At 34.9% G+C, this 22,970-nt stretch overlaps 1 protein-coding gene across 1 annotated transcript; it reads left to right on the top strand.

Annotated features, from left to right (window-relative positions):
• Positions 1-117: 117 nt before the first annotated feature.
• On the top strand, positions 118-528 carry LOC142511012 (antifungal protein ginkbilobin-like protein). The gene has a single exon (XM_075619632.1). It carries the CDS (start codon positions 118-120, stop codon positions 526-528), a length of 411 nt encoding a protein of 136 aa, XP_075475747.1.
• Positions 529-22,970: the final 22,442 nt, after the last annotated feature.

Here is a 22,970-nt window from a genome sequence, read left to right on the forward strand (position 1 = left end):
CAAATTCAAGCGATGCATGACCGTAAATAGTGAGCGAAGAATCCAATGTCCGTGGTGAATTATTGTAAACTCCTCAATAATTTATATGTTCTGCCCACCAAATCTGAACAAAAAAAGATGAGGAAAATGAGCACTTTTACCCGAAATCTCTCCCTTCTAACTCTCCTCCTATCTCTATCCCGCCCTGCAACCTGCGCACCGAATACCAACGTCGAACTCGTGCAGTGTAATACCGGGACATACTCAGAAGGCGATCCTTTCGCAATCAGCCTCGCCTATGTTCTTGCAGAGTTAGAGCATGCCACGCCCTCGCGGCCAGGCTATGATTTCCACAACGTTTCTCCGTACCCGAACGCGTTTGCCTACGGCCATGCTGCTTGCAATCAAACGCTGGCGAGCTCCGGCTGTGCCGCCTGCCTGGCCGCCGCCAAAACATCGGTTCTTGGTGCCTGCGGCGGAAGGATTGGGGGCCGATCGGTGCTGTATGATTGTACTGTTAGATATGAACAGTACCCTTTTGATGATTGATTCGATCGGATTCATTCGCTCGATTGGTCCTCCGGGATTTGCTAAATTGATTGTACTTTATGTTCTCTGTTCAATGTAAAAGTTTCAGTTCAGTTACTTGTCTCGAAAAATCAAGAAATTCTTGATACGATTAGTTTATCTTAAATATTTTACGAATTTCTAAAAATATATGAAATATTTAACTAGTTTATATATATTTTTAATTTTATTTAAAAGGGATGAGGCTCGAGAATGGGGGGTACTAGGATAAGTATTGATAGTATTTTAGTTAATTTGAAAAATATCATAAGATCCTAGAATACAGAGTAGGTCTCTTGTGAGACGGTCTAGTGAATCTTTATCTGTGAGACATGTCAACCCTATCGATATTCACAATAAAAATTAATACTCTTAGCATACAAAGTAATATTTTTTCACGGATGATCCAAATTAGATATCTGTCTCACAAAATACGACTCGTGAGACCGTTTCACATAAGTTTTTGCCTAGAAAATAAATTGACATGGTCTTGTGTTTTTTAACTATTATAAAATAATGTTCTGAGAAAAATCAATAAATGTTTATATAAATTCATAAATACAAATATGTTGAGTAACTTGTGAGTTATAATTGCACAGAAAAAGACCGATTGCTCCCAATATCTCTTCTTAATATGAATAAACTTATTGTTTACACATTTTTCATTATAAATAGTTGAAGCTTGAAAACCGGCCGACCATCTAGTAAATTATGCAAGACTAAGACCATGTACATTGATAGTCACAGCTATATTATTTAATTTCCTATAAATTGAATTCGTCATGCTTTAAAAAATTTACATCTTACTCTAATTTCATTAGAATTTTTTTATTCATGTTTGATTTATTTCAACCCAAATACGAAAATAGATTCGTAGAACAATAATTGTCTCAATTCTCATTCACAAAATTTTCTCAATTCAATTCTCAATGGATTGGTCTTTCCCAATCTCGATACACCAACTAGAAAATGTTGAGTCGTATGTTCAACCAAGCTCAATTCTCCCAAAATCCAAATGAAGTCGTTATTCCTAATTTTGAAACCACATTTTCTAAATCAAAAAAGAAATGGAAGAAGGTCGTTGATGTGTCTGATGAGAGTGAATCTATCACTAGAAAATGTTGGAGGAAGGGCGAATGCAAACGTCTTGCAAATGCATGGTACAATGCTTAGACCAATCCGGAATATGGCAATGACCAAATCAACTATAGTTTATTTGGATTGGTTGAAAAATAAAACCATGGGTTGCTAAGGGGATTGAAAATTTATAAAAGGATAACATACACCAACATATTTCACGAATGTTGTGAAAGGAGATTCCGCTTTCCAAAACTAACTAAGCGAACTAGAAACCCTCGACCAAAGCTGTAAGCTCCTGTAAATTAATTAACTAGTAATTTAACATAATTAAAATAATTATTAAGTATATAAATTAAAAAAATTATTTATGGCAACTAAATTTAATAAGTACGTTAAAAATATGTATTTTAGAATAGCGAAGAATTTAAAATATAAAATATTTATAGAGTTAAAATAACATACGCGTGTAAAATAAATATAAAACTAGATTTCCAAGCCCTGCATCCTTTTTACTAAGATGAATCGGAAGAAGATGTATAAGTTTTGTGAGTTGTTTCTGTTAAGGATGTTGGGGCTTACAGCTTATCTCAAAGTTTATTTATAAGGGAGATGCCCGGTGCATCTGTAAGATTATTTGTAGCTATTGTTATGTGTTTTGATTTAGTTTATATTGTTGTGAGCCTTGCCGACTTTATTTGAACTGCTTGCTGCTTTGAATCATTGATTTGTTCAAACTCGGCACTTGTGTGTGACTTTTTATGATTAAACATCGTCGTCCTTGAGTAATTTCTCTTTTTACATGCTTTTTGAATTTTTGGTATGTCCTATTTACGGGGAGGTCGTGACGAAATTTTTATAAGCCATGGGGTCCATTTTAAGTATTTAAACTATTTTTACGCTACAATTTTAAATTAATCATTATTGTCTTATATTTAATTGTAATTAACTGAGCCTCACATCATGGTATGAGAGTGTAAACTAGGGTAAGCTCGAATAGAGTATAGGATACTCATATGTTGGCGCTAAAATGTTCGTTGTGCTTGTATATGCTACTTGCCATCATGAATATGTATTTATGTGCCCTGTTTATTTCCATTGTAATTAGTATTTGTTATATTTTATAGAATGAAATATGGAAGTGAAACATCTGCTGATAGGTGTCATTTTCGATGTTCAGGTCATAGACGTGGTAGACCTCGTATTTGTGCTAATGATAATGATGTTTCCTAACCTGTTGGTCACTTAGAGAAACTTAAGATGGAAAAGTTAGCTTCCCTTTTTATACGGTGCATCCACCTAGTTATAATGGCACTGAAGGAGATGAAAAAGCTTTGATCGAGTATCCACCTAAGCCTCGTCTGAGGTTAGCCCTTCCATTCGTTTAGGGACCGTGCTAAGATGTGGTCGTCTACTACATTGATGAATCTAGATGCTCAGAGGATTGTTCTATCTTGGGATATCTTTAAGTTGAAGTTTCAGGAGAATTATTTTCCTCCGTCGTTCTATAGTTCTAAGGCTTCCGAATTCCATAATCTGAAACATGGAGATAAATCAGTTGAAATATGCTGATACTTCTTTGTTATGTTGAGGTATGATCCTCATGTTGCTGCCAGTCGGGGAGCCGTTTTTGAGAATTTTGTTAAAGGATTTAATGATCGTCTGCATCTTTTTGTTTATATTGGGAAACTAATGAATTATCCTAAAGTAGTGAAATTAGCTAAAAGAGCTGAGGCGAGCTTGAAAAGGAGTGGTAACCAAGCTCCTACTCAACACAATCAGTCTGAGAGGAAACATTTCCGTTCATCTGGTTCTACGTCACTTCGCCCCAGAGGAAAGCAATTTAAGAAATCTGATTCTAGCTCTTCGAATTCTAAGAGCACTGGGAATCGTAGTGGATAGCGTTATACTGGACCTTATTGTGAATATTGCGGATGTAAACATTACAATAATCAGTGTGTTGGAGTACAAGGAGTTTGCAATATTTGTGACAGACCAGATCACTTTGCTAGTGTTTGTCCTAATCAAACAAAAAAAACAGTTCAAGAAGTTTATGGAACACATGGTAATAGAATTTCAGCATCATCTCACTCTTATCATTAGTCCAGTCGACCTTTGCATCAGAGAAGACAAGGTGGTCAGCAGCAAAATCAGCCACTTGTTTGTGTGTTTGCATTGATTGAGGACGAGGCTCAGACAGCTGCATGTACTATTATTATTAGTAACTGTACTTGATGTGGATTTACATCATGAGTGCTGTTTGATACTGGAGCATCTCATTCTTTTATTTCTCTTGCATTTGTTGTTTCGCATGACCTTTTCACTACTAGTATGACTTTCAATTTATCTGTTGCTACTTCGATGGGCAAGATGATTATCAGTGATGATGTAGTGTATAATGTGGTGTTGTTTCATGGTGAAGATGTTATGTATCTAAATCTTATAGTCCTATATATGCATGATTTTGATTGTATTATTGATATGGACGTTCTAACCGTTAATAAAGCTATTGTTGACTGTTATAAAGGAATAGTTCGTTTTCGACCCAATTTTGCTTCTAAGTGGAATTTATATGGACGTGGTTCTCAAGCCATAATTTCTTTGATGTCTTCTATTGAGATGACTCATTTGTTAGATTCGAGCAACAAAAGTTTTCTTGTTTATATTGTCGATCTGTAACAATGTGAGCGGCAAATATCTGATATTCTTGTTATTTGTGAGTTTCCGGAAGAAATTATCGGTTTTTCACTAGAAAAAGAAGTCTATTTCAGTATCGAATCGATGCCAGAAGCGAACCTATATCTCGAGCACTTACTGTTTAGCTCATGTCGAGTGAAAAAATTGGAAGAACAATTATATGATTTGTTGAGTAAATTTTATATCCGTCCGAGTTCTTCACCTTGAGGTGAACCTTTTCTGTTTGTCAAGAATAAAGATGTTAGAATGAGAATATGTATTGACTACTGGCAATTGAATAAGTGTATTGTAAAGAATAATTATCCATTTCCTAGGATTGATGGCTTATTTGATCAATTGCAAGGTACTTCGGTGTATTCTAAGATTGATCTTCGTTTCAGATACCATCAAGTGCGAGTTAGACAAGAAGATGTTTCGAAAGCAACTTTTCGCAAAAAATATGTATATTTTATATTTCTAGTTATGCCTTGTGGTTTGACTTATACTCCTGCTGTGTTCATTGGCTTGATGAATCATGTTTTTAGAAAATATCTCTATCGATTTGTGATAGTTTTAGTCGACGATATTCTTGTTTATTCTAATCCCAAGAAAGAGCACACAAAGCACTTGAGATTAATTCTTCGAATTCTTCGGAATAAGCAGTTGTATGTTAAGTTGTCCAAGTGTGAATTCTGGTTAGACATAATTGTCTTTTTAGGCCATGCTATCTCTCAACGTGGTATTTTTGTTGACCCAAGTTAACGTGAATCATGAGTATTTTACGAAGATGCAACAAGCAATTATTCGTAAAAGATTTGGACAGTGATTTATTAAGTTTGTAGGTAATTTGCTTTAATTATTTGTAATTTTTTTAAGAAATTTATTTTTTCGTGTATTTTTTCTCTAAGCTTTTATATTTTAATTATGTATAATCTTTTACTATTTATTAAAGTTAAGCATATTAGAGTAACTAAATGGTGTATTGGTCTGTTTTTGAATCTACCTAAATTACCATCACTCCTCTTCTCCACGTTTTTTCAACATCCAATCAGATTATTTCTTCGCTCACAAGTGCCAAACGAGACAAAATTCATTCTCCTTTCTTCATTTTCGGTCTCGTCTCCGCCTCTTCCCTTCCAAAATCCTTTCTTCATTTCTTCTCTCACAAGTTCCAATCCACCTCTCCACGTTTTTTCAAGATCCAATCAGGTTAAATATCTTTTTTTCACAAAATCATCTCAAATTGTCGGTCTCGCCTCCGCCTCTTCCCTTCCAAAGCAAGCGCCTTGAAGTGGAGTTTCAAATGCTCGCCGGAGAGCATGACAGCCGAGGCCAGCGCCTGTAGAGCACCCTGACAAACTCGAAAATTGTTGTCTCTCAGAATATCTAAACATACGTCCACGAGTGACGTCTCCTCAGACGCCGTATATGTCTTCCTTGATACTTCGAGCAGTTGATGGAGACGCTCGACGCCAGCCATCCTCTCCTTAGTGTCCTTCGCACGCGCCAACTCCAGCGTCTACTGCTCTGTGTTGCTTTGAATTACTAACGTCTATTTGACAGACAACAGTTAGACACCAAAATCCTAAGTTTCCAAGTTCGTAGCACTCTTAGAAGAGTCCTGGAACAAGGCACATACGCACCTTAACACCTTCAGGAAAGCAAAATGCAGCCAAATCTTTCAATCGCAAAGCCAAATTTTTTATAGGAGGATACTTAAAAAGCACCTATTGATTGTAAACAAAAATATAAGAATCAAAAACACTAATCGAGTTGCCTTTGCACATTTTAAACAGATTGAATAATAGGGAAATGAAAAAATTAATAATAGTTTCAAGCATAATGGCTGTCATCTTCACTTGAACCAGTTATATCTATATGTAATTTAAGATAAAAACATGCATCTACCTTAAACAAAGACTAAGTTCTGACAACACATCAGTTCAGAGAGAATAAGCTTATTCTTTGAGGAAATCATTTTGTATGAAATGCTAGAAGAATTTTCAGAGTAAGTGCTGTCAAAGAGAGCATGTGCATGCACTAGATTGCTAGGCAAATGTTATGTCAAAACTAAAAATAATAAACAACAAACCTGAGGTTCCAATGTTCGAAGTGCGGGCTGCTGATATGTCTGCATTTTAAAGTCCAACATTTCAGCTCTCGCCATTTCCCATTTCTTCCTCTTGATGAACGCATCCTCAAAAACCTCAAGATTGGCATCTGGATGAAGCCCCGCAACAACAAAAGGTTCAAAAAGCGATGTGGCCTCCTTATATTTTCATGGTCTTACATTCACTCTCATCTCATAAAATTATAAGAATCATAAAGAATCTCAATCTTCACAAACAGTTAACCAGTCAATCACAGAGAAAAATTAAATGTATGGGCCATATGGGAGAGCATTAGTGTAACTAAGAGATACCACAACTCTTGGTTTATTGGTCTACAGATATTGTGCTTCAGTTTCCTTTTATTTTATTTTTTTGATAAAAAATTCAATGATTTACACCTTGGAGTTCAGGCATATGTAAAATGCAGATTTTCTGTTATTTTTTTTCAGCTATTCTTGGTGCAGTTTCTGGTTCTAGACCTCGAGCAGATGTTGTTTATTGCATAGATGCACTTGCAAGGCATCTTGGAAAAACATGTACCTGGGAAGTATGCTTCTTGACCCCATTCTTATTTTCTAATATTTTCTAATATGTAGAGTCACTAAAATCATTATCTTAATGCTTAAATATTGTTTTATTATATTCTTTACAGACAATTAAAACTGTATCTTGGTGTATAACTCCATTTTGTGGATCTCTGGATACCATTTTCTTTAGGTCATCACTACAGCTCAACAAATTGATTTATTTATTCACATCAGGTTTGCATATTGCCGAGCAATCTCATTATTACATTCTCCTTTATGTACTAATGATTTTACTTTTATCTTTCTTCGTCAATCCATATTAAATTACACAGTAACACATAAATTTTTTTTGATTTTTATATGGAATTTTTGTCCATTCATTGGTGAAGCTGAAAGATATCAACTTCAGGTTTTATTAAGGCTGATGACTTTATACAAATTGATTTGGTAGGTCATGACACACCAAAAATTTGTTCTAATTATTAAATTATACCTCCATTATCTTCTCTCTGTGTCAAAGGCAAAGGGAATGTTAATTTTTTGATAGCTTTGAAAATTCAACGTCTCTATGTTTCTCTCTTTCCCACGTTTCCCAAACAAAATTTTTTCCCCAAACCAGAAAATAATGGAATCATCCGATTCTGAAATCCTCCAACTTATCATTTATTCCCACGTCCTCTCTGTTTCTTTCTTTTTCCCAAATCTCCCAAACAAAGTTTTTCCCCCAAACCAGAAAAGAATGGAATCGTCCAATTCTGATATCCAAAATACAAAACAAATATCGGAAGACCCTTCTTGAATGCAAGGTGAAAGTGTGTGTCTGCTACTGTTTTGGTGTTTTTTCTTTCATATCTTAGTCGCGGGTCGGAAGTGCATGCTTGATTATAATGATTTTTTTGATTTGTTATCATCTATCTAATTTTATTTTATTTTTGTACAATTGATGTGAAAATGATGCTCAATTTGAGTTCTTTCGTTATAAAATAGTATCATAAAATCCATAATGCCATAAGATATTTTTTTAAATGATATATAAACAATTACTATTACATCTTTTATAATATCATGAATGTTTGATATATTAGCCTCATATATTCATGATGTTGTAATATCATGAATGTTTAATATTTTAACCTCATATATTCATGACACACTCAATGTGTGTGCCTCGGTGGCTAGTTTTACTTTTAAAAATTATGTGCGATTTTAATTTGTTCTTAATTATCCATTTTTAACATAATAAAAAACTAATATTTGTTGGATCAATTTATGTATATGAGCTTATATGTGAATAATTATGTGTTATGGGTTGTCTATTAAGTTAAGTCTAAAATAAAGTAATCAATTAATATTTCGGATTATTGGGCTTTAATGTATCTAATGGTTTGTGGGCCTTTAATGTGTAGAGACATAAGTATAATTTTTGTTTTTATGATGGGCTAAAACAAAAATATCAGAAGATATTGATAAACATTATCTATAAATATGGGTCATGGTCCCCAGATCTCGCGTTATCACTTTCACTATTCTCTCCCCATTAAGAAAATAGTTCTGAAGAGAAACTAAAGGATTCTCTCAAGGAAAGAGCGCGTAGATCTGGAAGATCAAGACACGTTCTAAGGAATTCAGGATTATGACTTCAGGTACGCTTCCGCTTAAGATTTCAGTCAAATTCTTAATGATTTAGCATGATGGATTCTGCGGTTTATGAGTTTTTCCCAAAAAGTGGTATCAGAGCCATTCATGTTTGAATCATTAAGATTTATTTTAAGTTTTGCATATTATTTGGATCCAGATCTGGAAAAGAAAATTTTTTTTAAAACTTTTCTGTTATGGTTTTAGATCTGAAAAACTTTTTGATATGGCTCTAGATCTAGAAAATATATTGATATGTTTTCAGATCTGAAAATATTTTGATATGGTATCAGATCTGGAAAATATTTTTGTTTAGATCTGAAAATTTTTTGTTCTATGGTTTCAGATCTGGAAAATATTTTGGTTGAAAATCAAATCTTTTAAAGTTTCAGTTTTGGTAAAAAGATTTGGTTGTAAATTTTAAAAAATTTGATATAAAATTTCGATTTTCCTTCCAGTTTTGTTCAACAAAATATTTTAAGGAAAATCGAAAATTTGGATTAAAGTTTTTTTTTAAAAAAAAGGTACGGATTCGGGTCGGCGCGTACATATTCGGGTCGGGTTTGACTGCTGCACCATCAGTGTTTGACATGATATCTACCATCAGTGTTTGACATGATATTTACTATCAGTGTTTGACAATGTATTTACAATCAGTGTTTGACTGCTGCATCAGGATATCACTTACAAGTTAATCTTTTGTCCAAAGATGAAACATTAATGGAGTGCACGATATTCTATTTATGGAGTTTACATTATTTGAATTTGTTGATTATTTTATTTGGATATTTGGTTGAGCATGTATGTTTTGTTTTTGTTCTCTGTTCAGATTTGACTCCTCCAAATATTAATTCCAACATAAATTCTATTCCTACGTTAAATGTCTCGAATTTTAAATCGTGGCAAGAGAATTTGTTGATAGTTCTCGGAGTCATGGATTTAGACCTTGCGATAAGGATTGACTCTCCTCCCGCCATTACGGATAAGAGTACCTCTGATGAAAAGAGGGAGTTTGAAAGGTGGGAGAGATCGAATCGCATGTGTATGATGATCATGAAGAGGACCATTCCAGAAACATTCAGGGGCACAATGTCTAGCGACATTGCTACGGCTAAGGCTTTCCTTTAAGACATCGAAAAGAGGTTTGCTAAAAGTGAAAAGTCTGAAATTGGCACACTTTTGGCAAGCCTCGTTTCAATGAGGTACAGAGGTAAGGGCAACATCAGGGAGTACATTATGAAAATGTCTCATCTTGCTTCAAGATTAAAAGCACTGAAGCTTGACCTCTCTGAGGACTTGCTAGTGCATCTGGTTTTGATATCTCTTCCTCCTCAGTTTAACCAGTTCAAGGTGAGCTATAACTGTCATAAAGAGACTTGGTCTCTGAATGAGCTCATCTCGCACTGTGTCCAGGAAGAGGAAAGGTTGAAGCAAGACAAAACAGAAAGTGCTCATTATGCCTCTACCTCGAAGGTTAAAGGAAAGAAAAGGAAGAATAAAGAAGCTGCGGATACACAGCCTCCGAAGAAACAACAGAAGAATCCTAGTGATTCTCAAAGTTCTGGTTGTTTTTTCTGTGGCAGTGATGGGCATATGAAGAAGCAGTGCTGTAATTATCACGCTTGGCATGCTAAGAAAGGTATGCTTCTGAATATGGTTTGTTATTAAGTTAATTTAACTTCAGTGCCTAGACACACGTGGTGGATAGATTCTGGTGCAACAACTCACATCAGTGTGTCTTTGCAGGGTTGCCTGGATTGCCGAAAACCAAGTGATGCTGAAAGATTTATCTATGTTGGTGACGGCAACAAAGTTGAAGTTGAGGCAATAGGAAAATTTAGATTATTGTTAAAGACTAGAATATATTTAGATCTTTATGAAACATTTGTTGTGTCGTCATTTAGACGAAATTTGATTTCAATTTCTGCATTGGACAAATTGGTTATTCTTGTTCTTTTGGAAATGAAATATTCAGTTTGTTTCTCGATTCAAAATTGGTTGGTTCTGGTTCTTTATCAAGATACAATAATCTTTATTCTTTGGATGTTATTGCTTTATTTAACGAATCCCTGCAAACAAGTAGAGGCACTAAAAGAAAATTAACCAGTGAGAATTCAGCTGCGTTATGGCACAAAAGATTGGGTCATATCTCTGAAAAGAGAATAAGGAGACTCGTGTCAGACGAAATTCTCGAACCTTTAGATTACACAGATTTTAATAATTGTATTAAATGTATAAAGGGAAAACAAACCAACAAAAGGAGATTTGAAGCCAATAGGTGTTCAGGCGTCTTAGAACTTATACATACTGATATTTGTGGACCATTCCCTTCGGATTCTTGGAATGGTCAACAATATTTTATAACGTTCACAGACGATTTTTCAAGATATGACTTCATTTATCTCATTCATGAAAAGGCACAGTCATTGGATGTGTTCAAAAGCTATAAAGCTGAAGTTGAAAATCAGCTTGGCTTAAAGATTAAAAGCGTTAGATCTGACCGTGGTGGTGAATACTATGGTAGATATGATGGTTCAGGTGAATAACGTCCATGACCTTTTGCTCGATTACTAGAGTAATGCGGTATCGTCCCACAGTACACCATGCCGGGTTCGCCCACTATGAATGGTGTTGCTGAAAGACGAAACAAAACGCTTAAGGACATGGTGAGGAGGATGATCAGTCATTCTACCTTACCAGAATCACTCTGGGGAGAAGCACTAAAAACCGCAGCATATATTCTTAACAGGGTTCCAACTAAGGCAGCGACCAAAACCCCTTATGAAATTTGGACGGGTAAATAGCCTAGTCTTAAGCATCTGCATGTTTGGTGATGTCCAGCTGAGGCAAGGCCTTATAAGCCTAATGAAAAGAAACTGAACTCAAGGACGGTTAGTTGTTATTTTATTGGATACTCTGAAAGATCCAGGGGGTACAAGTTTTATAATCCCACAAGTAAGTCGATTTTTGAGTTAGGAAATGCCCGATTCTTTGAGGATGTTGAGTTTGCGGGAGGAGATAAAGTAAGGGATATTGATTATAAAGAGACTTTCTCTCCGATTTCTTCGAAAGACTCTTTAAGAATTATAATGGCTTTGGTGGCGCATTTCGATCTTGAGCTTCATCAGATGGATGTAAAGACTGCGTTTCTAAATGGTGACATTGATGAAACGATTTATATGGTGCAGCTAGAAAATTTTGTGTCACAAGACACAAATAATATGGTTTGCAAATTAAAGAAATCCATCTATGGGATGAAGCAGGCATCTCGACAATGGTATTTCAAATTTCATCAATTGATCATCTCGTTTGGTTTTGAGATGAATTTGGTCGATGATTGTGTGTACCATAAGTTCAGTGGGAGTAAGCATATTTTTCTGGTTTTATATGTTGATGACATTCTACTTGCTAGCAACGATATAGAGTTGTTGCATGAAACCAAGAGATTTCTATCTAAGAATTTTGAAATGAAAAATCTTGGTGATGCATCTTTTGTACTTGGTATTCAGATACATCGGGATCGTTCTCGGGGTATTCTTGGATTATCTCAAAAAGTTTATATCGAGAAAGTTCTCAAGCGATATGGGATGCAAGATTGTAAACCAACGGATACCCATGTGGCTAAGGGAGACAAATTTAGTCTCAAACAATGCCCCAAGAATGATTTTGAGGAAAAAGAAATGCAGAAGGTTCCCTATGCATCTGCAGTGGGGAGTCTGATGTATTCTCAGGTTTGTACACATCCAGATATTGCATACATGACAGGAATGTTGGGACGATATTTAAGTAATCCATGAGTGGAACATTGGAAAGCAGTCAAAAGGGTTTTACGTTACCTACAGAGAACAAAAGATTACATGCTCACATATCGGAGTTTGGATCAGCTTGAGATCATTAGGTATACTGACTCCGATTTTGCTGGATGCCAAGATAGTATGAAATCTACGTCAGGCTACATTTATCTCTTTGCTGGAGGTGACATTTCCTGGAAGAGTGCTAAACAGTCATTTATAGCCTCTTCCACCATGGCAGCTGAGTTTGTAGCGTGTTATGAGGCATCCAATCATGGAATATGGCTGCAAAATTTTGTCACGGGACTGCGCATTGTTGATGGCATTGAAAGGCCACTAAGATTACATTGTGACAATAAATCAGCAGTTATGTATTCCAATTACAACAGGAGCTCGACGAAGTCAAAACACATTGATATCAAGTTTCTGGTTGTTAAAGAAAGAATTCAGAGTGAAAAGTTGTCTATTGAGCATATCGGTACAAACTCCATGGTTGCGGATCCGCTTACTAAGGGACTACCACTCAAACAGTTTAATGAGCACACTGCTAATATGAGTGTTATGTCAATTGAGGAAATTCAGTTTTAGTGGGAGTTTGTTATTTTAAATGCATTTCAGTTGTAGACATTTTCAGTTACAGTTATGTAAATTTATTTTCTGCAGAAATAAATTTCAAGTTAAGTCACACTCTGATTATGATTTAAAGTTTGATCTCAATAAGGTTAAAGGGAGGACCAGTTGGAAATAGGCATGTTACGGTCACATTGCATAAAATTTCCATGCTACACATCCACTTCATGATCCATGTCATTCAGTTGTGTTGGCATATGTGACCATTGATGGGTCTAGTTACCTTGAGTGTAGCGAAGACTGCTTTGATCCTATGTTGATGTGATTGATGGACCGGATTGGTTATAGATACATTTCGGAATGACAACAATTTTGAGCTCATAATGTTATTTTCACAAACATAATTGTAAAGTTGCACATATAGCCCAAGTGGGAGATTGTTGGATCAATTTATTTATATGAGCTTATATGTGAATAATTATGTGTTGTGGGTTGTCTATTAAGTTAAGCCCAAAATAAAGTGATCAATTAATATTTCGGATTATTGGGCTTTAATGTATTTAATGGGTTGTGGGCCTTTAATGTGTAGAGACATAAGTGTAATTTCTGTTTTTATGATGGGCTAAAACAGAAATATCAGAAGATATGATAAACATTATCTATAAATATGGGTCATGGTCCCCAGATCTCGCGTTATCACTTTCACTATTCTCTCCCCCATTAAGAAAATAGTTCTGAAGAGAAACTAAAGGATTCTCTCAAAGAAAGAGCGCGTAGATCTGGAAGATCAAGACACGTTCTAAAGAATTCAGGATTATGGCTTCATGTACGCTTTCGCTTAAGATTTTAGTCAAATTCTTAATGATTAAGCGTGATGGATTCTGCGGTTTATGGGTTTTTCCCAACAATATTTTCACATGAAAAATTAGTATTTTAATATAATATCTAAAATCTCGTCTAACCTCAGCAGATATAGTTATCAACGTTGACATCATTTTTAAATCAAGTTATCACAAACATCTTCTAAGCATTGTACATGCTCTAACCGACGAGTCTAAGCTATGTATATGTATTTATACACATTCGATTTCATTCCATCAAAAGAAAGAAAAAAAGATAACAGAGTTCTACAAAATGGCTCTGATTAAAAAACCCGTTTTCATGATGATCCCACTAATAATTTGCAGAGCAGACCAATTCTTGGTGGCTCAAAGTGAGCCAAACCCGACTATTAATCTCCTTTGGTGCAATTTCAACGAGTACTTACAAGAAGAAGTTTATGCCAGCAGCGTGGCCGATGTTCTGGTGGATTTAATGAATCCCACCCGTAAAGCCTTCGACTACCGCACAGTCTCTGGAAATGCCGTGGCGTTTTCCTTCGGCCGTGCCACTTGTAAAGAGAATCTGTTGGATGCAGGCTGCGCCAACTACCTTGTGTTGGAGAATATGTATATAAAGGCATAAAACGAAGGCAATTAAATGAGCAAAATTAAACACTGAAATTCACGTTAATATCAATTACTTCACAAATGACAATCTGATTGACTAAGCAACTTCTACTCATTCTTCAATATCTTGTGGTGGCCAAAGCCATCGTGACAAGTGGATGCCGGAATAGCGATGGCGGCAGGACAGAGTTGGTTAAGTGTGGCATCAGATATGTGAACTATCCTATATATGATCAAAGGTTTAGAGATCGAAGCTCATATATAGTTTTTCGAAAATAGCGTAGATGTACAATTTTATGATATCAAAGTAGAAGTTGCTTCATTAATCTTTTTCAGAACTTCGTCGAGAAGAACGAAGAAAAATAATATCAAATTTATTTGAGATTCAACTGTTCGATCTCTCGTTCATGTAATTGTGTCTGAATCAATCTTTCTTTGTCGTGAAATCAAAATTTCATGTTATTATTATTATTATTATTTTAACCTAGATATCGACCACTACAACAAAAATGGCTTTTCACAGTGTGCAAATTCTCTTTCCGCGGCGCACATTGCACGCTGCACAACTGCAAGCTGTTGAAAGTTCAAGATTATCTGTGGCGTACATGGGCACGCTGTTAATACTATTATCCGCAGCTTGCATATGTACGTCGTTAATACAATTATCCGCAGCGTGCAATGTACGCCATTAATATTCATAAAACATCTAAAATTAGCGACGGTTTTTCACAAAACCGTCGTCGCCGTCGCTAATTTAGCGACGAAGTTTAAATTTAGCGACGATTAAAAAACCATCGCTATATTTGCGATAGTTCAAAAACCGTCGCTAATGTTTTCGTTTAAAAAAAATTACTTTTATAATTTAATAAATTTTTTTTAAAAAAAATTACAATCTCACTATGATAACAATACTCATTATCTTAACTAACACTTAAAAAATTAACCAAAAATTGAAACGAAAAAACGTACCATAAATCGAAACTAAAATCGCCTTAAGAGAGAAAAATTGTAAGTGTTGTGAAGTGGTGGAAAATGGATTGAAAATGCAGATATTTATAAACAATTTGCGACAATTTTTTATTAAACCGTCGCTGATTTAAAATTAGCGACAGTTGTTATTACGGCTATTAGCGACGGTTGATTTATTAGCGACGGTTTATAATTTAAAATCAGCGACGGTTTTTTAATAAACCGCCGCGGATTTAAAATCAACGACTGTTTATTTTTAGCATTTAAATTAGCGACGGTTGTACCAAAACCGTCGCTAATTTAAAAATTGCCCATTTTCCGCAGCGTGCATTATGCATGCCATGAATAATAATATTGACGGCGTGCGATTAATGTACGCTGATAAGGCCAAATTTTTAAAAGATTTTAGGGATTTGATTTAATAATATTTGTCCTTATCTAATATTTTTATCCCTAATTATGTGCTTAATTGAATTAATAATTGTAGATTTGAATAAAAGAGGAAAATGATTAAATTTGGAATAAAAGATGAATTTACATGACTTCAAAGAAAAAAATATCAAAAGAAAGGAAATAAAATATTTTTATTCCTTGATTATATTGAAATCTTGAAAAATTAATGTAAATATTGATAAAGATCTTATCAACACTTCCTTTTATTTGAGATGAGCCTTAAAAAGATTTGGAGGAAGAGGCCCATTGATAAGGACAAAAAAAGCGTACAGGGAACAGCCTTAAGAACAGATCCGACACAGGAAGAAAGAAGCGCAGAAGACCGTGGAAGAGAGGGGAACAGAAGCTACTGTGAAGTAGTATCACCGCGGAAGAAGAACATAAGGGAGGAAGAGTGAAGGGCAGAAGCAAGATGAATTCCGCACACACGCTACAAATCATTGAGAATTCTTTTCCTTCTTTCTTAACTATGTTTTCTTCATTATATTTAAACACTGATTTTGACTTTTATTTTAAGTTTATGGAGTAGATTTTTATAGACTAAGGCCATGATAGGGGCCGAGACATATTATTTTTTAATGTTGTGAGTTTAATTCAATTAGATTATTTATTTTATTCATTGATTGATATCGTTTATCACGTGTTCTTTTAATCTGGCCAATTAAATTGAATATTTGTTGGTTAATCTAAAATCGAAATGCGATAGATTAATATTTGCTTCACACATCAATCAACACATGGTTAAATTGACTAGAAATAATATTCGATTTCAGTGTGTGACTTTAGGTTGAAAAATTGGAATTTCACAGTGATCTAATGCGGTTGAATCTAATTAAATTCAGTTAGGAATAATTGCACTGTTAGATTTAATTAGGTTTATTAATTCGAGGAATCGTTTAATAAATAATTTTGAAAATTCCGTCGTGAATTAAATAATTAATATAATGAATATGAATTTGACACGTAGATTATAAGTTGTCTCGGTACCGTTGTGTGCCTTAGTCGTTTTTAAATAATTTGAATTTTCATCTAATTTAATAATTTGGATTTTTTTGCTTTAGTTAATTTATTTAAATTGTTTAATTTAGTTTTGATTAATCTATCTTTCATCATTTGAACTTTATTAGCCTAAATTAGGAAAAATAATTCATATTCTAGGAATTAAACATCGATCTCTGTGGGTACGATACCTGGACTCATCTCCAAATACTACTATTTGACCTAGTCCGCTTGCTAGATTTATTCCCAACCGAAATCGTCGGTCAAGTTTTTGGCGCCGTTGTCGGGGATTGAATTGTTTAATATTAGGATTTATTATTTTCTTGAGATTAGGTTTTTATTTAATTTTGTTGATTCTACGCATATTCGTACGTTTAAAGATTGTTTATTTATTTTCAGGGATATCTTACTGTGCATGAGCCGTGCTAAAGGAAGGACAGAATTGGAGCCATTTGATCCAGAGATTGAGAATACTTTTCGACGGAGACGTAGAGCACAAAGGGAGAAATCCTCAGACTTTGACGTGAAAGAACAATTAAAACAAGAGGAGAAAGTTGAAATAGCAGGGATTGAAGCAATGGATAACGAGGAAGATGATCGCACTGTCTATGATCTTACTAGACAAACTACTGGAGGTTATGGTTCAAGCATTACTCGTCCTAATGTGGAAGCAAATAATTTTGAGTTGAAACCATCCATCATTCAAATGATACAATATCAAGTGAGATTTGGAGGATCGCAGACCGAGGATCCTAATGCACATCTGTAGGGATTTCTATCTATCTGTGACACAATCAAATTCAATGGAGTGAGCACGGATGCCATAAGATTGAGACTATTCTATTCCCTTTCTCTTTGCATGGTGAAGCAACAGAATGGCTAAGAGATCTACCAGCTGGTTCTATTACTACATGGAATGGTTTGGTGGAAATGTTCATGAATCAATATTTTCCACCCACCAAGCTAACACAACTGCGTATGGATATTTCATCTTTTCGCCAGAAGGATGGGGAGACATTACATACTGCTTGGGGAAGATTTAGAAAGATGTTGAGGAGGTGTCCTCAACATGGTTTCTCTTCATCTGAACAAGTTCAGATTTTCTATAACGGAGTAGATCCTTCCGTGCGTTCCATGCTAGATGCGGCAGCCAATGGTAGCTTATACAGGAAGACTCCACGAGTTGCACTTGAAATAATTTCAAATATGGCTGAAAATACTGCGGGTTGGCCAGATATTAAACGAGAAAAGAAGGCCGGAGTTCTTGAAATGGATGTGTTGAATGCACTTACTGCTAAGATTGATGGGTTGGCCCATAAATTCTCTCAGCTGCAATCAAATCAAGAAAATCAAGTCCAAGGAATAGTCATCGAGGAACAACCCATTTTTGATGAAGAAGCAGTGAATTTTGTGGGGAATCAATGGAGACAGCAATCCAATCCATACAGTTCCACATACAATCTAGGATGGAAGAATCACCCTAATTTGTCTTGGAAGAATACGGAGAATTCCCTTAATCCAACACATATTCCTCCACTGCCCATTCCTCAACAAGTGAGACAACAAGGATTATTGGTACCTGCAGCACCTCCAGGATTCAAGCAAGAAGATCAAAGACCAATTTATGAGGATTTTATGATGAAACATGTTGTGGGGATGGAGACTGCAAAATCATGATGCCATCTTACGAAGGTTGGATGCTCAAATGGGTCAAATAGCTAATCAATTAGCAAATCGACCCCTTGGAACACTACCAAGTGATACTGAGAAAAATCCGAAAGGAGTGAATGCAGTGAGTACAGTGATCAAGGCCGAGGAAGAGGAACCAAAGAGGCAGAATTCTACAGATATGGAGGCAAAGAATGATGGAGGAATGAAGTCAAAAATGGAAGATGCTAAGGAACAGAACCCTCAAACTACACGGAAGACAGGTAAGAAAGGTAAGGAATTTGATTCTAATGATAATATTTATATTAATACACTTCTTTTTCCTCAACGAGCAAGGCAACTACAATTGGATCAACAATTTTCGAAATTTCTTGAAGTTTTTAAGAAATTGCACATAAATATTCCTTTTGTAGAGGTTTGGCTCAAATGTCTTCTTATGCTAAATTCTTGAAAGATATTTTGACTAAAAAGAGGAAACTTGTTGATTTTGAAACTGTTAAGCTTTCTGAGGAATGTTCAGCTATTCTGCAAAATAAATTACCTCCTAAGCTTAAGGATCCAGGTAGTTTCTCCATTCCTTGCACTATAGGTAATTCTAATTTTAATAAAGCATTGTGTGATCTTGGTGTTAGCATAAATCTTATGTCTTATTCTTGTTTTGAGAAATTGGGGATTGGAGAAGTTAAACCAACCACTATTTCCCTTCAACTTGCTGATAGATCTATTAAATATCCTAGAGGGGTTATAGAGGATGTTTTGGTTAAGGTTGATAAATTTATATTTCCAGTTGATTTTGTTGTGCTAGACATGGAGGAGGATCGTGAGATCACCCTTATTTTAGGTCGTCCTTTCTTAGCTACTGGAAGAGCTCTCATAGATGTGCAAAAAGGTGAGTTAGTTTTGAGGTTGAATGATGAGAAGGTAACTTTTAATGTTTTTCGCAGTATGAAATATCCTGGATCTTCTGATTGTTATAGAATAGATGCTACTGAAGATATTGTTGAGTGTAGTGTGCAGGATACTTTTAGTGAAGACCCACTGTAGATGCTTTTGGTGAACCCAAAGTCCACGGAATCAGAAAGAGAAGAAGTGGAGGAATGTATGAACTACTTGGAGGGATCAAAGCCTCTGCCAAGATCGGTGAATTCGAAGATTGGGAAGCTTGGACATATTCTAAAATCACTTAAACCTTCCATAGAAGAATCCCAATTCCTCGAACTCAAACCACTTCCTCCTCATTTAAAATATTTATTTTTGAAGGAAGAATTCTTCGAGGAATTCCTATGCGAAGATGAGGCAGAAGAGAAGTTGGAGGATGTAGAAGAACACAAGTCGAAGGATTTGAACTCATACATGGTCTTAACATATATTCCACCAGCAGATTATTTATTTCCATCAACGCAAACTCAAGAATATTACATCCTCTACGAGCTTTATCATAGATTATATTGTTTTTCCCCTAATAAGCAGTCTTTGCCGAGTGTTGTTGGAGCGACGAGCGTGCAATGTCAATATCATGCCAAGCTTGAGGGCACATATAATCAAGACTCATATGTAATATTGTATGATATTTACTATGTGCGGAAGCCGCTATTTGATGGATGCTTCTCCGTGGTCAAGCTATAGACAAGAAATTTAGTGCTTGCTGGGAGGCAACCCAGTAATTTATTTTATTTCGTTTCATTTTAATTTTTTATTTTTTTTACTTTTTCATTCTATTAGGTTAATCCTCTGTGATTTTGGTGTGTGTAGGGAATATTGGAATGAAGTAAGATGACTTAGACTCTGGAAAAGCTAAACTGTTGAAATAAGAGATTACCAGCACTGAGGAATTCCACCATCCCCATGTTGTACTCCATGGATATTAAAGCACACTGCCAGGGAAGTGTTCTCTTACTATTCTACATCCAAATTCTATATCCTTTTTGAATGGCATGACACTGAGGGCTGTGTAAATCTAAAGTGTGGGGGGGATTTGATTTGTGTTTGTTTCACGTCACCACACTTAGCATGTGCTTCAATGTTTAATCCTCGAGCATGAATATTTTCTAGTTATTCTTTGAGAAACCGCACTTGTGAGTACATGATACACTAATTGACTTTCTAGATTTTTGAACACTCAAAAATTACATCACACCTAGAATTGATTGAGATGATCTGTAGTTGTACCCGAAGAATTTGAGCACAAACGAGTTTTGTATCATATTTTGAGACATAATCTATGCACTTTAGGTCATACTTATATGAATTAATCGTTAATTGGTAAAAGGTGAGCTAAAAAAAATCGAAAAAAAGAGAAAGAAAAGAAACAATCTAGAACTTGTCTGATTATCTTTCGAGGCGAAAATACGGAGGAGAATGAATTAGGGATGATTTAGGCGATCTTTGGACCGTTTGAGCCTTTCGAGCTTACCCAATGCATCATTCATATCCCTAGTATTCCCTTTTGAGCCTAATAAATCGAATGGAATGTGTCAAATACATACAATTAGCCCCCATTCGTATCCCACATCAACTACCCAATTTTAGCTCATACACTATTCCTCTACCTTAATTTTGAGAGAAATAAACTCTTTAGTGCTTTAAAATTTTTTCAATAACTCTCCAGTGTTGATTGATAAGAAAAATTGGAGGAGTTTGAAAAAAAAATCATAAAGAATGAGAAAGGGGTTGATGAAAAGATATATATAATTATAAAAGAAAAGGAGGATTGAACGTTGTATGATGTGGTGATTGAAAAACCTAAAAGGGAATGTTGTTGAAGATCGAAAAAAAACTGGAGGAAGATAAAGAAAATATGGGGGAATATGAATGAAAGTACAAGGAAGATGAAAAAGTTGGGTGGATGAATGATGAAATTCCATAAGGGAAGGAAGATAAGAGATGAAGGAGTGCGATGTATGATTAAATTATTTATTTTCTCTCATTTTGAATCTCCCTACCTTTATTGTAGCCGTGAGCCGTGGCCTAACATTATATGCTTGAAAAGACCTATTGACCGGGTCATATTCCTCCAACATTTAGTGGAGAAAGATATGAAAGATAAGCTTATGGAGAATTTCTTTATATGAAAAAAAAAATTCAGATAACATGAGCAATCCTTTAACTAAAACACCTTTGAGGAATATGAGTTTTGACTTCCACACTACACACGTCTCATTATCTTGATCTTTTCTAGTGAATGCTTGAGTTTTAAAGTTGCCACGAATGTGAATTTTATGATCTTCGAAGTGTGATATTTTGATTGAATGTGAAGGAATTTGGTAGGTTGAAAAGTGTTGATTGTGTCATTTTGTGTGGTGAATCATCGAATATTCCTTCATAATATTTTTATTCTTTTGATTTGCTCGAGGACGAACAAAGGCTAAGTGTGGGGGGATTGATAAGGCCAAATCTTGAAAAGATTTTAGTGATTTGATTTAATAATATTTGCCCTTATCTAATATTTTTATCCCTAATTATGTGCTTAATTGAATTAATAATTGTAGATTTGAATAAAAGAGGAAAATGATTAAATTTGAAATAAAAGATGAATTTACAAGACTTCAAAGAAAAAAATATCAAAAGAAAGGAAATAAAATATTTTTATTCCTTGATGATATTTAAATCTTGAAAAATTTATGTAAATATTGATAAAGATCTTATCTACACTTCCTTTTATTTGAGATGAGCCTTAAAAAGATTTGGAGGAAGAGGCCCATTGATAAGGATAAAAGAAGCGTACAGGGAACAGCCATAAGAACAGATCCGACACAAGAAGAAAGAAACGCAGAAGACCGTGGAAGAGAGGGGAACAGAAGCTACTGTGAAGTAGTATCACCGCGGAAGAAGAACATAAGGGAGGAAGAGTGAAGGGCAGAAGCAAGATGAATTTCGCACACACGCTACAAATCATTGAGAATTCTTTTCCTTCTTTCTTAACTATGTTTTCTTCATTGAATTTAAACACTGATTTTGACTTTTATTTTAAGTTTATGGAGTAGATTTTTATAGAGTAAGGCCATGATAGGGGCCGAGACATATTATTTTTTGATGTTTTGAGTTTAATTCAATTAGATTATTTATTTTATTCATTGATTGATGTCGTTTATCACGTGTTCTTTTAATCTGGCCAATTAAATTGAATATTTGTTGGTTAATCTAAAATCGAAAGGCTATAGATTAATATTTGCTTCACACATCAATCAACACATGGTTAAATTGACTAGAAATAATATTCGATTTCAGTGTGCGACTTTAGTGATCTAATGCGGTTGAATCTAATTAAATTCAGTTAGGAATAATTGCACTGTTAGATTTAATTAGGTTTATTAATTCGAGGAATCGTTTAATAAATAATTTTGAAAATTCCGTCGTGAATTAAATAATTAATTTAATGAATATGAATTTGACACGTAGATTATAAGTTGTCTCGGTACCGTTGTGCGCTTTAGTCGTTTTTAAATAATTTGAATTTTTGTCTAATTTAATAATTTGGATTTTTTTGCTTTAGTTAATTTA

This window comes from Primulina tabacum, chromosome 1 (genome assembly GCF_025594145.1).
Source record: "Primulina tabacum isolate GXHZ01 chromosome 1, ASM2559414v2, whole genome shotgun sequence".
Taxonomy (NCBI): Eukaryota; Viridiplantae; Streptophyta; class Magnoliopsida; order Lamiales; family Gesneriaceae; genus Primulina; species Primulina tabacum.

Bases quoted from the DNA above. Each gene is read 5' to 3' on its own strand.
- LOC142511012 (XM_075619632.1), top strand. From the start codon at position 118: ATGAGGAAAATGAGCACTTTTACCCGAAATCTCTCCCTTCTAACTCTC.